At 38.2% G+C, this 18,120-nt stretch overlaps 1 protein-coding gene across 8 annotated transcripts in view; it reads left to right on the top strand.

Moving 5' to 3' along the window:
• The window catches only part of KCNT2 (potassium sodium-activated channel subfamily T member 2), a 283,250-nt gene extending 266,776 nt beyond the window's left edge, over positions 1-16,474 (top strand). For all 8 annotated transcript variants that reach the window (XM_030573508.1, XM_030573507.1, XM_030573506.1 and 5 more), the window contains 2 exons: positions 5,997-6,081; positions 14,623-16,474. In XM_030573508.1, the coding sequence (XP_030429368.1) occupies positions 5,997-6,081; positions 14,623-14,734 (197 nt within the window). In that variant the 3' untranslated portion in view covers positions 14,735-16,474. The remainder of the gene's footprint in view (positions 1-5,996; positions 6,082-14,622) is intronic.
• The last annotated feature ends 1,646 nt before the right edge of the window (positions 16,475-18,120 follow it).

Raw genomic sequence — 18,120 nt, 5'->3', positions numbered from 1 at the left:
CCATTGTGATCTGAAAGCAATATAGGCTAAAATCTTTCAAAGATGCCAAATTAATTATGATGCCCTATTAATGAGAATTTAGCATTAAAATCTCCTAAATGGCTTTGAAAATCTCAGCTGTACAGTATCACTCCACTGATCAAAGAAGTCTTGCAGGATATCCTGAACCTTTGGAAAAATGAAATTTCAGATGAAGTTCATGTTCTAGGAGGTCCCAGTGCATCTGTTCAGCTCAGGGCACATTACTGAATTTCAGTTAACCAGAGTTGAATTAACCAGAGCTATGCCTACTCAGGTTATACTTATTAGAAATATAGCAGAATGTGTTTTATGAGATTTGTGGTATTTTAAGGTGATGAACTAACACAGTAAAAGGTAGACCATCAGATTACCATCAGCCAGTTCCTTTCCTATTCCCCAGATACTGTGCCTGAGTTTATTCAAATATTATTTGCGCAAAATTTATCTTTCCTGTTTAAATAGATGTGTGAAGCAAGATTCCTGTAATAAAATGAGCACTTGTGTTGTAATAAGAATTCCTATATTCAGAATTTTACAATGATGCAAGTTATTCCCTTGGTAAAAATATACCTGAGCCAATTAGCATATTAATCCCTACTAAAATTTCCATAATTGAAAGGACATTTAGTCTTGTGATTAAGGCCCTGGACTGAGATCTGTGCTGAATTTCTGATTCTAGTCTATATCAGGTCTTATACCTCCTTCATCATTGTAGTATCCGGTCACATTCTAGTTGTAGATTAAGCAACATGACTCACATCTGTCATAGGTGGTTTCTTTTTTCATCCTCTCCTCAGGGGGAGAAGTGCATTCAGTGAAGTGTTTTGTTTAGGCAGGATTTTAATTCACATGTTGCTGTGTGTTTATGTTAGAGAAGGCAAGGCCTAAGAAGTGTGCCTTGTCATTGGAGTGGAAGATGGGGAGGTTTGTGATGACCCTTTGTTCCTGTGGAAGTTTGCCCCATAGCCTCAGACCAGGCTCCGAGAAAGCTCCATCTCCTGCATATGGTAGAAACTTCCATTGTGCCAGACAAGCAGAGTTGTCAACCATGGTCTTCTTTTAGATATCCTGGATCCAGGTCATTGAGCACCAATAAGGACTGAAACCTTTGTTCTATGGTAGACTTCTTGTGTGAGGTCAAACAAGTCACTTAATCTTATGCCTCATTTCACTATCTAAAACATGAATAATACTTCCTTTCTCTGATTGTAAATTCTTTAGGGGCAGTGATTGTCTCATACTATGTGTTTATACAGCACCTAGGCCAATGGGGCCACAGTTTTGGCTTGGGTCTGTCACAGCTACTGTAATACAAATAATAAATGTCCCCAGTTTGATCCTTGGATAATTACCCACACTTCCCATAGACTTATATATATACTCATTCATGATCTGAATATTTTTGGTAAAAAAGTGACACATCAAAGAGCGGAGGTTGGCCTACACCAAAATTTGATAATTTTAAACTCTATGGAATCATTGAATTGAATATCTAATAAATTGGCTTTTTGTTTACCTGGAGCATCTGCAGGCATGCACTTCCCGCAGCTCTCATTGGCTGGGAACGATGAACCACGGCCACAAGGAGCTTTGGGGCTCCATGCCTGCAGATGCTCCAGGTAAACAAAATGTCCAAACTTGCCAGTGGCTTACCCTGATGGCCAGGAGCCAAAGTTTGCCAACTCCTGAAATCTAGGATGGGCTTATGAAAAGGTCATACAGTTTTTGTTATTTTTACCTAACTATCTTGGGGGTTGGCTTATAAATGAACAGGCTAATGAATAAGTATATACAGTAATTAGAGTCACACAAGTTTGTCTGAGGGAAGAATCGGGCTCAAATATGTTTTCTGAGACTTTAAAAAAGAAAGGAAGAACCCAGCAGTTTTTCATCCATCACAGGGAGTTAAAGCAGAAAATTACATTTTTATAATCTCAACTCATGTTCTTATGCAAGTCAACGGGAAATTCTGCATATGGTGGATACTTGTCTTTGTTTGTTTTTTGTTTTTGTTTTTTTTCCCTTTGAAATTGGTTTTCTTTAAAATCCTAGTTGGAAGCCAACAGTAATGTTCATTTCAGTATTCAAATTCAGGAAGACTATATGCCAAACTACAGAATGGAAAAGATTTGATAGGTAAGCATACTCCCCTTCAGCTAATTACAGCTCTCCAAGCCCTTTCTAATTTAGAAATTTTCATCACAATTTTTTTTTCAGACAAATGTCTGTATTTCGTTATAAAGAGAACCTCTCTTTTGGCAACCCCATTGGCCTCATGCTGCACAAAAAATTACTGTTCTATGTATTTATCCATTTACAAAATTAAGATACCAAATCTTACTACCCTTCTTGCTTCATCATTCCAATTCCACAAAAAGTCCTCTGCCTTTAAGTCCTGAAGAGACATCTGTTTTCTATCCACAGTCCACCTCAGATGTATCTTTCTCACAACACATCTTGCTGCTCACTAAGAAATGGATCGGAACCCTTTTGTAGCCCTGTTCATTCAAAAAGCCAGAGGAAGCCAAGAATGCTGCCTCTTTATGCATTCATTTTCTACTAATCCAGGGAACAAGGATCTACAAGTAAGACTCAAACAACATCCTCCCATATCAGAGAGACAAGATGGGTGAGTTAATATACATGATTGGACCAACTTCTGTTGATGAAAGAGACAAGCTTCCACAGAGATCTTCTCCAACTTCTCACTCCCTCGCCAACAAGAAGCTAGTCTTATAAAAGATATTACCTCACCCACCATGCCTCTCCTTCAACAACAGTATAGATCATTAAGGCCCTAAATTTTAACTGATACTAGCACCAGCATCTTTATGTTAGTAACTGCATTCACACTAGGAGGTTGTATCACTAACTATATAGTTTTCTAAATACATATAGTTATAGTGGTATAACAACTGTGTGTAGATAACTCACAGAGAAATCATGCTGGTCTAGTGACACATATGAGAATCAACCAACTCAACCAAAAAGCATACTATACTATATATATATATATATATATATATATATATATAATTAGCATAGACATTGGGACTCTGAATATAAAACCTACCCAGAACCAGAGTGTCGCTGATAATTAGCATTTCATAAAAGTACATGTATTCTTTCAGAATGAGAAATATTTTTCCCCTTAAAATGAACATGAGTGAACTCAGCACAGAGCAAACATTCCTTATCTACCTATCTTGTAAATACAAACTGGTTTTATTTGGATAACTATTTAGGATAGGTACCAAAATCAAACAAAACTAGAGATGGTGATCTAACAGATACCTGAGGGCATTGTGTGACAATTAGAAAAAAAAATTAAAAAATCGGGCTTTGTGGATAGAACATGTTCCAAGCTACAGTGTCACAGTCATCATTTGTGACAAGGGTATTATAAGAAATGACTATAAAGTAATGAGCGAAAAACCCTCTGACTCCTACTTATAATAGCATTCACCAGTCAAGCCAACTATTTTTTTAGCTAATTGACAGCGTATGTCCCTGCTTCCTGTCAAGTAACATATACATATACCCCAAGAAAGACACTGATTAAACAGAAAATTATATAGTATAAAAAGCTGTCTTGAGAGTGGCAAATGTAGAAAATAGGAGGGAAATCACTTAAAATACTGGTCATTTCCACAGCCAGCAATCAGCTTTTACCACTGTCTGCATTCTAACATTTCGCATTCAGGGAAAAAATATTTCTCATCCTGACGGCTAAATTCATTTCTCCATTACTCCTACTTCAAAAATGAAAAAGTTTAAGATCTGAAACCAGCTAAAGAATATATGTTTTTACCAACATTTACAATGAGAATAAATACATTTCAAATCAAAATAATCTTAAGAGACTGTAGGATATTCTCAAGTTACAAACATTGGTGTTCAGGCATCTGAATTTGCTGCATAGAACCTAAGTCACTGATTTAAGTATTATAGCTAAGAAGAAACAGAATCCTGCCCTCAGGACTTAGGAGACAAATGAAGTGGAAGTTATTTTCAGCTGTTTTTGTAAATTTTAATTTGTACATTGGCCCTAGTTAGGACCTTGAATTGTATCCAGTGTTGGAGACCTAAGCCAGTTTGCTGAATGATGGTGCGAGAAGTTGTCATGTACCCATTCTACCTAGGAGATTGGCTGCAGAATTCCTTATTAGCTGTAGTTGATGTATGGTGTATCTTTGTGTGTGGTATCTTTTTAGTTATCAGCTCTAAGAACATTGAGCATCCTTAACAAGTTCCACTGGTTTGAAATGCTTTACCAATTCCAGAGATATTTTGTGTCTTTATGATTCCATTACAAAATATTGTATTTTTCAACTCAGTGGAACTATTTAAGTGGGATCATAGTAGATGTTTATATATTATTCACTACTGTTACCTCCTAGTGACTCAGAGTCAGCTTCAAAGTAATATGTGTGGAGCACTGAGTCCAGATCTTTGACTGTGAGGGGCAAGCATAATTTTATCATCAATTGAAGCTAGAAGACAACATTTCTAGCTTCCACCAGTATTCAGATGTAGAGAGTTGAATGCAACTCTGAGCCTGGGCACCTCCCTGGCAGTCAATGGATTAATGCCCTAAGCAAAGCACATATCTGTTTTACTCAAGTTTGATCTTGCCATTATTCAGGTAGGTGCTTATTTCTTATTTGAGGCAGTCCCTGAAGGCTTGACTTTGTTCTCAAACTATCTATCGGTCCTAATTCTTGACAAGCATCCATTTGTACACAGTGCTGCAAATCAATTAGACCCTGGATTCAACAAAACACTTAATCACACTTTCAAGTCTCCTTGAAGTAAGTGGGATTTAGGAACATGCTTAACTGTTTGGCTGGATAGAGGTCTTCTGTGACTTCACATTAGAAGTCTAATCCTTAATAGCATGAGGAGCATAACTAGGGAGTCTTGCATTGAAGTCCATTTGATTACTGAAGGCCAAATGGGACTTGAATTACTGGACTCAGCACCAATTTCCTAGAATTTCAGGCTCAAATCCTAGTAGACTCCATGCAGCCCTTCATCCTGTGCTATGTATTTCATTCTTTGTGGGTCTTTTAAAACCTTAAAATTCAGAGTCCTCTATTCTACATGGATGTTAAAGAGTTCATGACAATTTTTTTGAAAGTGTGAGCATTAACTGCAATATCTATTTGGAAAAAAAGTATTCCTTCCCACACTGTTATTCAAAATGCTGGTTGGTTGCCAGCATCCGTGCCAGAGGAGGCTGCAATTCAGTCATCGATATGTAAATCATTTATACTTTGGGATCCTTCAAAGTGAGGTATATATTTATATGTAAATATAAAACATGTTTCAGTTGTCCAATGTGACTTGATAATACATCAAGTTACATGTTGGCAAGAGGAAGATAACACTATGTATAGATGTTCCCTCAAAGGATTTTCCTATTCAGTTTACTAAGAAGTGATAAATTAAATAAAAGCATTTTCAAAGCATATGATGATAGAGAATTATATTTGTTAGCAGTAAGGGGATTCTGCTTCCAGTTTGATTGTGATATCCCCTGGTTGAAGGTGGTCAGTTGGTATGATAATATTTCTGTGTTGCTCTTAAAAATTGAAATTGCTACAATAATGGACATACAAACAGCTTAGCTACTTTTGTGGTAGCAGAAGTCACTAACTGTAACAATCTTCAGTGTATTCTCAAAAATAGATATTGGTACTTTATTTTGATAATTTCTTGGGAAAGTATAATGAGCCTCTGTCAAATATTTCCAATGAAAGCAATTTGAAAATATTTTGAAATTTGAAAATTTCCAGTTAAAGAAGTTGCTGAATTTATATATGGGGTCAATTTGTGAAACAAGCCTGATAGTTCCCTTTTGACAGCTATATGGACGGAACACAATTTGTTAAGGTTGATTTATCAAAAGCTATAATTCTTACCATTTCCTTGTAAATACCCTAATACGTTCTGTATATTTTTTTGTCCTCTAGATGAAATGAATGATCATCAAAACACACTGTCTTACATCCTGATCAATCCTTCTCCAGATACAAGACTAGAGCTGAATGATGTTGTGTAAGTTGATGGCATAAATCATAAAATCCACAAAGTGTCTTATTTTCACTTTCATGCCGGAATTAATTTCTTTTATCTTTTGCATTTTATTGCTTTTTATTATTTTCCTCTCAGGAGGAATCATTTCCATGCACATCCAAAAAAATTATACAAGAACTCATCCATTAACTTAGACCAGATAATTTTTAAGTTTTTTTTTTCTTCTTTAAATAACCCTGGTTCTTCCTTCTAACTTGGAGTGTCAGATAAGATTAAATTAAGAAAAATCACAGCTCTCAGATACCTTCATACTATATTACATTCTCACTCTTGTTTCTTGCTTGTGAGTCACTGAGCATCAATAAAAAACATTGTAAAGTCAAGCTTTCAAAGACATCCCAAGAAATGATTTCAAAGATCATTTTCTTTAGTGATTTGAGGGCCTGATCCAAAGCCCACTGAAGTGAATTTGCTTATGTCATAGACCCTAAAAGGAAGAAGTGACTAGTAAATACATTAACATTACAGTTACATATCATAAGACTTTTAGGCATTGCTTAAAATACTTTTCTTTTTACTTGGTTATCAAGAATTTCAGAATTCCAGCACCTGCTCATTTTGACACTTTGGCAGAATAGTAAAAAAGCCATAGCATTGGATGGTAGCTTTAAAATATCACATGATCTACATTGAAATAATGTTGTTTTTTGTTCAGACAGTCCGCTCCTGTCTTCACCTTCTCACACAATTGTTTTAGTTAAAAGAGAGATATGAGAGAGGTTATTGTGCCAGAAACTGACGAGAACCAAACAAATTTCACATAGTCATTTAGATAAGTTTTGTAAGAATGAAAGTAAACCTTTGTCCCAAACTCAGGCCAACAGTTTTGACATTCAAATAGGTTCAGGCTATTTAGTTGTTGCCTGACTCTGTATTTCCTCATTTTGGCCAGAACCAAAAGCAGAAACATTGTAGTGCTAAGAGAAATGCATAGGCTTTTCCAGCCTGGATGAAACACTTGAGAATTCAACCTTGTGATATTGGGGTTTGATCCAGCTGGAGGCCAAGCACTCCAGCCCCACTATGCACTTCACTTTAATGGGACTATTCAGACTATTCATATGTTTAAAGTGAAGCATGTGCTTTGCTGGATCAGGGCCAGAGTGGTCTTCAATCTCCATTGTGGACTGTTGCTTCATCTGAACTTGGCCATGAGTCACAACACACACAACTGTAGGTGTCTGAAGAGATATTCAGGAAAAATGTAATAACTAGTGCACACACCTAGTATTTGCTATCATCTCAACAAAACTATAATTTTGACTAACAGGCTTTTTATTTTGGCCATACCATTGATTTTTAAAAATATAATATCTTTATCACTTACTTGCTACACATATACAACATGGCGCATCATCTGAGATACAGAAAAAGATGCCATGCCCAGGGCCGCCCAGAGGATTTGGGGGGCCTGGGGAAAAGCAATTTCAGGGACCCCTTCCATAAAAAAAAAGTTCCAATACTATAGACTACTATATTCTCGTGAGGGGTCCTGTTTGCCCAAATTGCCCTACTTGCCTCATCCCCCTCTGGGCAGCCCTGGCCATGCCTGAAGCTGAATTCCTAAAGCTCTGATAGTCTAAACAGGCCAACTACCTACCTGGAAATGAAGCCGTCCAGCCTCACAAAAATTAGGACAAAACATGACAGCACATCTACTCAAACACAGGCTACTGCTAATAGGGAAAATCAGGCTCTGAGACAAGGACTAGAGCTACCAGCTAGCTCCTCTGGCACTGTTCATTTGTAGGATGAAACTTGCCTCTGTAAGAGACAGCTTTCCGGGAAACTGATTCTACTGGACTGTAGAAACAAACACCACAAATCTTACAGCTTCTACTCAGAGTAATGTGCACTTTTTTGAGCTTGGCTTTGCTAACATATAGCATAGTGTAGACAGAATATAATAAAAATAAATGGCTCCAAGCAGTATCCCAATAGGAAGAGGCAAAGAACAAACAAACAGCATATGCCACATACTTAATGTACTTTTGGATATTCAGATACAGCCCTCACTACCCTAATAGAATAATTTGAATGATATAAACTGTAGTCTAAATGGAACTCAATGGGAGCTGATGGGTGGTCTTCACTTTTGAAGAATTGGGTTCCTAAATATTTAGGAGCCTAATTTTGACGAAAAAATATTCAAAACATAATTGTCTATGGTGTCAGGAACTTAAGACTATAAGTACATCATGGACGAAGGTATGCTAAAATCATTGTTTTTGTTAAAGTGGCTGCAGAAGTCACAAACGCAAGTCTAAGGCCTGGTCTACACTATGCGTTTAAACTGAATTTAGCAGCGTTAAACTGAATTAACCCTGCACCCATCCACACAACGAAGCCCTTTATATCGATATAAAGGGCTCTTTAAACCAATTTCTGTACTCCTCCCCGATGAGGGGAGTAGCGCTGAAATCGGTATTGCCATGTCGGATTAGGGTTATTGTAGCCGCAATTCGACGGTATTGGCCTCCAGGCGATATCCCACAGTGCACCATTGTGACCGCTCTGGAAAGCAATCTGAAATCAGATGCACTGGTTAGGTTGGCAGGAAAAGCCCTGCGAATTTTTGAATTTCATTTCCTGTTTGCCCAGCGTGGAGCTCTGATCAGCACGGGTGGCGATGCAGTCCCAAATCCAAAATGAGCTGCAGCATGGACCGTACGGCTGATACTGGATCCAATCGCTTTATGGGAAGTCAAATCTGTTCTATCAGAGCTCTGTTACAGAAGATTAAATGACATAGCATTTGAAAAAATCTCCAGGATATGATAGACAGAGGCCACAGCAGGGACTCAGCACAGTGCTGCGTGACAAGCATAACGGAAAGCCAAAGAATCAAATGGACGCTCATGGAGGGAGGGAGGGGGAGACTGAGGACTCCAGCTCTTCCTCAGTCCCCACAGTCTCCGAAAAGCATTTGCATTCTTGGCTGAGCTCCCAGTTCCCGAAGGGTCAAAAACATTGTCCAGGGTGATTCAGGGTCTCTCGTGTCAATTTAACCCTCCGCCCCCTGTGAAAGAAAAGGGAAAAAAATAATTTCTCACCTTTTTTCAATGTCACCGTATGTCTACTGCATGCTGCTGGTAGACACGGTGCTGCGGCGCTGAACAGCAGCATCCCCTCCCCTTCCTTTCCTGATGGCAGATGGTACAAAATGGTGGAAAACCATCCTCATCATCCCCTGAGTGCTCCTGGCTGGCCTCGGTGAGGTCGGCCGTGGGCGCCTGGGTAAAAATGCGAATGACTCCTGATCATTCCCGGCAGATGGTACAAAAGGCTTGGTAACCATCCTCATCATAGCAGCTGGAGGCTGAGCTTCATCAGCCCTCCCCCCTCCCCACCTTCATGTGTAAAGAAAAGATTTTGTACTCCCTGGATATCATAGCAGTGGGAAGCTGGGCTCCTCTCCCCCCCCCCCCCACCCTTTAATGTCCTGCCTGGACTATCATACCAGTTGGAGGTTGCCTCCCCCTCATTTTATCTTGCTAAAAAGTCAGTGTTTCTTATTCCTGCATTCCTTATTACTACATCACACAAATGGGGGGACACTGCCACGGTAGCCCAGGAAGGTTGGGGGAGGAGGGAAGCAATGGGTGGGGTTGTTGCATGGGCACCCCCTAGAATGGCATGCAGCTCATCATTTCTGTGGAATCTCTGGGGCTCTGTCACGGAGCAGCTGTGCTCTATGGTTCTCTAGTACATTTGCCCCATATTAAGGATTAATTAGATATAACCATTTGCTAAATAAGTTGGAAGAAAAAATAAATATTTTGGTCAGAATTGTTTTATTCACAATTTATGGTTGCTCACGTTTATTTTGTTTTCTGCTAACAGATTGAACTTTTTATATGAAGACTAGCAAATATTTGTATGTGAATACAAATCATTGCATCTGATGCAGTTTATCCCATGAAGATGGCCAGCTCAAGGCATGTGCACTACTTAAATGCTTACTTAAGCACTGAACTTCTGTAGGCAAGCTAATGACCAAGTCAGCCTAATTAACCCAGAGAGATCAGATAGGTACATAATCACTGTAGAGGCATAAGGACTCTACAGATCTCAGCAAAAATGCTGTCAGAGCCACGTACGTTTTCCAAGGGGCAAACTTTTTCGCACAATAGCCCATGTAATAGACTCAGTGGAGTTTCCTGGCCCCTCTCTGGGTGGCTTGAACGGGGTTTATATAGCTCGCCCTCCACTCATTTTTCTATCAGGCTTAAGAATTCAAATGCAGACTATGGAAATACTCCATACTAATAAAAGCTCCTTAAGAATGTTATTTCATTGTATAGATGTATATTATGTGGCTCTAAGTAGATAATTGGGTGATTATGTAAAAGGCAGAAAGCACAGAACTTTATTTGTAGAACCTGCCCCAGGTAAAGTTTGCAGTGTTGGCATTACAGAACCTGTAAATCTGACTTGTAAAACTGAGCAAATATTACCTGGAAGTCTGGGAGAGAATAAACATGCACTGCCAAGTTACCATTTTTACAATCGTGTTGTTAATAATAAAACTTTAACAGAGTCACACTCTCTGGAGTGTCTCACAACTGTGAGTGTCTGTCTCAGGGCAAACTGTCAAAAACAAGGCAGGTACCCCAAACTGGTGGTGTGTTCTGTAATTAGGTTTCACAACCCAGCAACACATGTGAACTCCTGGACCACTATAATAGTCTTACCATGGAGTCACAGACAGTCCCCTCAGACTCTCCATCTACCTTACCACCCAAGCAAGCTGGACTTAGTGACAATTGGTCACCTATACCAAAGATGACAAAATGTTCAGGTTATTTCCAATCCAAAGGGACCAGCCACATGCCTCAGATCAATTTGTATCTCAGATCTCACGCTAAAGACAATGCTTGTGGCCAATCCTGTAATAAACTAACCCTTTATTAATTATGAAAAAACGTTATTTACAGGTTAAAGCAAGCATATACACACAAATGAGTTACCATCTGTGGTTCCTAAAGATGACAGAGTTGTGATGACCTGTTGTAACAGTGTCTTAGTGGGTCACAACTGAGGATGCCAAATTCAGGATAAACTGCTGAGAAATAAGACGTAACCCCAAATGGATGGTTATTCTTTTATAAGACATACAAAACCAGCCACAAAAGTAAACTGTTTCACCACCAGGGCCGACGAGAGTGGGGGAAGCCGGTATATATTACTGGGTCCGGAGGTCTGGAAGGGGGCCTGGGGCCTGGGGCCTGGCTTCCTTGGCTTTGTCAGCCCTGTTTAGCCGGTCCACTCTTGTTGGGGGGCCTGACAAATTTTTTTCACCAAGGCTCGAACCCATTCTCGGCAGCCCCGTTCACCACACCGGCTAATAAGAAAAACATAAGGGCAGTTTCCTCAGGCAGCCCAATTCTTATACAAACTAAAGCTCTGAACAAAGTTCCTCCAGAGATAAGACACAGGATTGAAAACAAAATGGAGGTGTTTCCAGGGACTTTTATAGCTTTGGCACATGGAGGGCATCCCGTTGTTCTTACTGTGGAAAATTACAGCAACAAGATGGAGTTTGGAGTCACATGGGCAAGTCACATGTCCATGCATTTCTCCTAGTCACAGCAGGACATTTCATTAAGTGTAGATGGGAGTCCCTCAAGGTCCATTGTCGGTTAAATGTTCTTTCCATGGACAATTCAATTTCAATAGTCCCTCCAAGATGTGTTGGCTAATTACTTCATGGGCATTACCGCAGGAGCACACATTTGAAATCCAAGTATAGAGCTAATAATTAGAACTTCAAAAACAAAAATGATACATGCATGCAGATAGCATAATCATAACCAGAAAACCATAACCTTTTCACAAACACCTCACTCGACAACCTTTCTACAATATTTGCTGCAAATATATAACAGTGGTTGCAACAATGATCTATATGGTCATATTTTAATCAGATAATGTCACACTTCTCAATTCAAAATTTCTTTCAGGGCAGACGTCGGATAACCCCTGGTTACCTCCATTTTAGTTTATTGTCCCTGTCCCTGTGAGAGTTCAAACAGAAAAGGAATGAAAAATTTTCTTGTGACTATGTTTTACCTTTTACCTTTAGCCTTCCTATCTATGAGAGTCACTTCTTTGCAGGTAACATTTCCAAGGTGTGGTAGGGCCATTCACCAATCCTTTGTTCTGTGATGTTCTTTAATGGCTCATCTAATTTTTATAGGCCTCCTTAAGGAGTGGGTGGGGAGAACAATTCCAGTGCCTGTGTTCAGGAGTTCAGAGCAAACATTTTCAAAGTTGTAAAGCAAAGCTTACATATTTCCTTATAGCATCGAAATGAGATAAATGCATGCAGTAACTTGTAAGCGTTACAAAATGTCTAATACTAAATACATTCTTAGAAGACTAATACACATTTTGAACAAAGCTAACATTCAGGTGAGCAAGTTTGGTTTCCAGCTATGAGTTTGTCAATTCTTAGCTAATGCATTTGAAAAATGCTACTAGTGTTACTTTTCCTAACTGCAGGTTGCCTTTCTGAAATGCACTTATTTTAGATGGTGTGCTTGTAGCAGAAGATGTAACATCCTCTCCTCCCGTCACCTTTGGTCCTTTACACAATGAGACAATTCAATATAATGTAAATTAAAGAAGCTATGTTGATGAACATTTTGTAAAATTAATCCAAGCATATTGAGTGTGGTTTTGTTGTGCTGTGGACTGGAGTGAGGAGCACAGAAATGTACATGTACTTGCAGCACAGGGAATTTATGAATTGTAGCCTCTTTGGGGGACGGACTATATTTATATTCTATGTTTTTGCAGCATCTAGCACAACGGGGTCCTGGTTCATGAGTAGGACTTCTAGGTGCTATTGCAGCACAAATTCATACTAATAAAAGTAGGAACTCCCCCTCCAAGTACTTTGGGGATAAAACAGAAATATTTGCATTTCAAAAAGTGAAAACTCAACATAAGAATAGAAAAATGTTCTACAGGGTAAAATTGACCATATTTAAAACAAACTAGAGTAACATACCTTTTTTAAAACAATTATCTTGCAATGCTGGTTTCTTTAATGATACAGGTACCAGTAAAATGACAATATTTTGTTTACTCTTACTCCTTTCTTTCCATAAACTTGTCAAACAGTTGGCTTGGTTCTTCAATGAAAACCTACAGTAAAATAAAATAAAAATAATTTTCTTTGTATTTTATTTTCTTGGCGGAGGTGGGGAGGAATCATTTTCCACCAACCAGCTCTTCCAAATCCAGAAGGACCCAGTTAACATCACTCTTAAAATTCTTTTCTGCATATTGCTCAATGCAGGATTACAAGAAATGAGTCCATCATCTTCAACACAATATATCTTGGGTTGAAATCTTCAGTGCTTAATAAATTCTAATGGATATAGAACACTGCAGTGCAGCTTCTCAACCTTTATTGCATGGGCACCTCCTAGAATTGCACGCAGCTCATCATTTTTGCGGGATCTCTGGGGCTCTGTCACGGAGCGGCTGTGCTCTATGGTTCTCTAATACACTTGCCCATATTCTAGGCAGGACTGACTCTATTTTTAGACAAAACATAAAGAAGGGAATGACCCAGGGAGTCATTCCCATTTTTGTCCATGTGCCCCCAGCCGACCTCAGCGAGGGCAGCCAGGAGCACCCATGACAGCAGCAGACAGTACAAAAAGATTGATAACTGTCATTGCCAATTTCCAAATGCAAACAGTGCAAAATGACTGATAACCATCATCTCATTGCCAATTTACAATGGCAGATGGTGCAATAGGGATGGTAACCGTCTCTGCTATCTTGCAAAGACAAATGAATGCTGCTGTGTAGCACTGCAGTACCGCCTCTGTCAGCAGCATCCAGTACACTTATGGTGACAGTGACAAAAGGCAAAACAGACTCCATGGTTGCCATGCTATGGTGTCTGCCAGGGCAATCCAAGGGGAAAAGGGTGCAAAATGATTGTCTGCTGTTGCTTTCAGGGAGGAAGGACTGAGGGACTACATTTATCCAGAATCACTCGCGACACTGTTTTTCCACCATCATGCACTGGGATCTCAACCCAGAATTCCAATGGGCGGGGGAGATTGTAGGAGCTATGGGATAGCTACAGGATAACTACCCACAGTGCAATGCTCCGGAAATCGACGCTAGCCACGGTACATGGACGCACACCACCAAATTAATGTGCTTAGTGTGGCTGAATGCACTCGACTTTATACAATCTGTTTTAAAAAACCGGTTTCTGTAAAATCGGAATAATCCCATAGTTTAGACATACTCTAAGAGTTAATTTCCTTTTAGAGAAACAGGAATGCTATGTGATCTCAGTCCTATGAAATAATGAGAAACAAGACTGAAGTTTCCAGTTTAGTAAGGCTTTCAAGTGCGCGAGAGCTCTTTAAGCTGTGCTCCTACCTTTGCAATAATATGCTAGGGAAGCATGCAAATGCATTTTATCCTAATTTATATCAAGCTTTTATAACAACTTTTTTCTTTTTACAGTTACTTGATCCGACCTGATCCATTGGCATACGTTCCAAATACCATATCCAGCCGAAAAAATAGCTTCTGCAATACCATTGGACAAGACGCCAGGGAGGAAACACAACTTTGATATATTATTCTGCTCAATGATCAGAGACCATTTTTGTATTGTTTCCAGTAACCACTTTGAAATCTAATCAAAATGGAATGTTTATATTTTGTTCAGATCTTCTTGCACCGGAGAGAATCCTATCTGATAAGTGGGCAACAATTCTAAACGAAAGTGATTGCCATGTCTGTAGCCTATTCCAGTAATTTTGGAAATGGAACTTTGTCACACATTATTGGAGTGATTATGAAAAGCTATATTACATTTTAACAATCTAATCAGAACAAATTCCATCAGCATAAATTTAATTGCTGCTTCTAAATGTTATGTTTATCAAAGAGATAGTGAATCACTAACTAAGCCTCTGACCCATAACTTGAAAGAATATCAATGTGCAACACATATAAAATGCCTACACACACACTGGTACACATACAGTGGCATATTTTAGTAGTAGTAAATATTCCTGTTAAGGTAGCTCTCAAATGCCCCCATCAAGATCATGTACAAGAATCACAGTCCATGAAATCATTTTCCGGTTTGTCTCTTTGCCCACCTATATTAGAACAGACCAATTTTATAGGCCCAATGTGGCCATCTAGAATGTATTTGATTATTAGTTCTGCTGAGTTTATACAGAGATCAGTTTGCATAGGGCGTACTAAGTGAACCCTTCAAAGTCTATTCTAAGGGATTTTCGAGGGATAAATCCTGGCAGATACATGTGGATGTTTTGGTTTTACAGAACCTCTCTCTCTCTCTCTCTCTCTCTCTCACACACACACACACATACACGCACCCTTAAAAATGGAGGAAGTTTTAAAAGAGTAATGGGTGTCAGAATCCTCCCCTAGAGACAAGAATAGTGTTATTCCCTCATCATTGTGAAGAAAATCTTCCAGATGAAGTACCAACTGGTAAGATGCTGCCTGCCTGACTATCCAGACATATCTGAATGATAGCTGAGGTGCAAATGGCCATGTTCATCTTAATGGGTTGTTAACCTGAAATCTCAAGAATTAAATGAAGGGCATATCACTTTCATATCTGGCTAATGCACATCTCAGACCTAAATGCCTCCTACATCTATGCAGATGGAAAGAGCCCCAAATGTCCACTCTAGTATCCAATTGCCAATTCCTCCAGTTTTCCCTAAAAACTTCTGATCCAGTTGTGAATTTTCAATATAAAATTATGCAGCTTGAAAATTAAAGAGCATTTGAGACAATGCAATATAAAAAAATGGAACATCCGATTAACTGAGATAGGACACCGAAATAAATACATAGTTTCGTTTCATATTTAATACAAGAAAATCCCTCAAAATTGTATTAACTAACTGTAGCTGCTTCATAATCTCCAATCTGCAGAGAATGCAGGTACTTGTTCCAAAAGTTGTGTTACCATGGAGTACACAGGTTCTTGCATATGGTCTTCCAATGTTGCATGCTTGCGCCTCCGCCTCTTAAATGAAGGGAAGATTGTGCATGAACAATAAACAGTCTAGGTATTTGCAAAAGAAGTACCACCTTTAATAATCCATATAAAACTGTTACAAGATAATTCTACAGGCTAGTCATATGATTGAATAGCAATGCTGATTGTTCTTTGAACTCCTTGATAACCCTACATGTACAGAAGTTATTAAATAGTCTGCAAGAACATTTAACTACTTGTTTACATTATATTTTCTATATCTGGAACAGCAGCTAAATGGTTGTATATGTCCTGAAAAATAAAAATGCCAAAATTGCTCAATGAGGCATTGATGGATGTACGTGTAATTTACTGTACATAATGCTGTCAAATTTAGTGTCACATTCATCTGACGAGTGACAAGGAGTCAGTTACTATCCCCCCTTTTCAGCCAAATCTCTTCTTTTTTTTATGAGATATGATCGACTTCTTGGTTAAATAAACTCATTATATTATGTCAGCTCCTATTATACCACAACATATTTTGAGCAACATTCTCTTTTGTGACAGTACTAGCTAAATTCAGCAACGTATGTACATCTTAAAACTGAAATCCTTACTTTATTTTCTTAAGCATAAGAATATAATGTACGTTCCTTTTTTTTCTGCAGTTCAACATATCCAACTCACTGTTGGCTTTACAACTAGTTTTAATAGTCCAGATTAGAGTACAAAACTAGTCAGTTTTTTTATTTGTTTCGTTTCTTGCACACATACTCCCCTAGGATGATTTCTATCAGAAAAAAATCATTATAATTGAAGGAAGTAGGGGAGCTGCATCAAACTTAAAATTTCTTCTGTGCACACTGCAAATGGAACACTTTTTACACTGCTATTTATAATCTTGGAATTGGTGCAAGTCAAATGGTTTGCAAAATATTTGTTTGCTAGTCTGTGTACTTTTTCACATGCGGTGTCTGATAAAAGCATTGTCTGACTCAATAGTGGAATTATTTCAGAACAAATCTCATCTGTAAAGTGAATAATTGTTACAACAGCAACAGAAGAAAGAGCGGAAGGATGTCTAAAATCACTTTTATTTTGCTCTGCCATGTAGGAAGAATCCTATGCTTAGTACAAATAGATGGAATGTAATCTATTTTATAAATTCAAATACATAAGATGGTTACAATTTGAGAGACAAGATCTAACTGTAGTTTTATATCCACAAACAAAAGTGAACATTTCACTTTGACATGGAATAAAGGTCACACCAGATAATAGCTATTCAGAAGATAAATACCAAGGAACATTTGAATACAGAGTGTGTGATAAATCTCTTATCACATAAGGGACACAATTCTCTTTTTTCCATTTGCTAGAGGAATGTATTAAAGAAAAGTATAGTGAATCAGACAGGTCTAAGGCATTTACTGGAAAAAAAAAAGACCAATAAAGTGCCTTTCCTGAGTACTGAAAATCTTCTCTGAGATATGCTAACACAAATAATAATAGAAAACAAATGTGATTTTCACAAGGCTTCTTATAAGGCAGAAGAAAGATATTTGAAGCAAAGAGAATGCAACTAGATGATACAGGACAATAAAATACAAACTAAGTAGATCAAATGAAAGGGACCCTTCTTCACTGTTAAACAATAGAATAACAATTGAAATTTATTAAATATTTTGGATGTTTTTCTACATTTTCAAGTATCTTGACTTCAATTACAACACAGAACACAAAGTGTACAGTGCTCACTTTATATTATTATTTTTATTACAAATATTTGCATTGTAAAATGATGAATAAAAGAAATAGTGTTTTTCAATTTCCCTCACACAAGTACTATAGTGCAATCTCTTTACTGCGAAAGTGCAACTTAGAAATGTAGATTTTTTTTGTTACATAACTGCACTCAAAAAACAAAACAGTGCAAAACTTTAGAGACTACAAGTCCACTCAGTTCTACTTCTTGTTCAGTTAATCAC

Source organism: Gopherus evgoodei, chromosome 8 (assembly GCF_007399415.2).
Source record: "Gopherus evgoodei ecotype Sinaloan lineage chromosome 8, rGopEvg1_v1.p, whole genome shotgun sequence".
In the NCBI taxonomy this organism is placed as follows: Eukaryota; Metazoa; Chordata; order Testudines; family Testudinidae; genus Gopherus; species Gopherus evgoodei.
The sequence above is the reverse complement of the archived record's forward strand: the minus strand, read 5'-3'. Positions and strand labels throughout refer to the sequence as shown.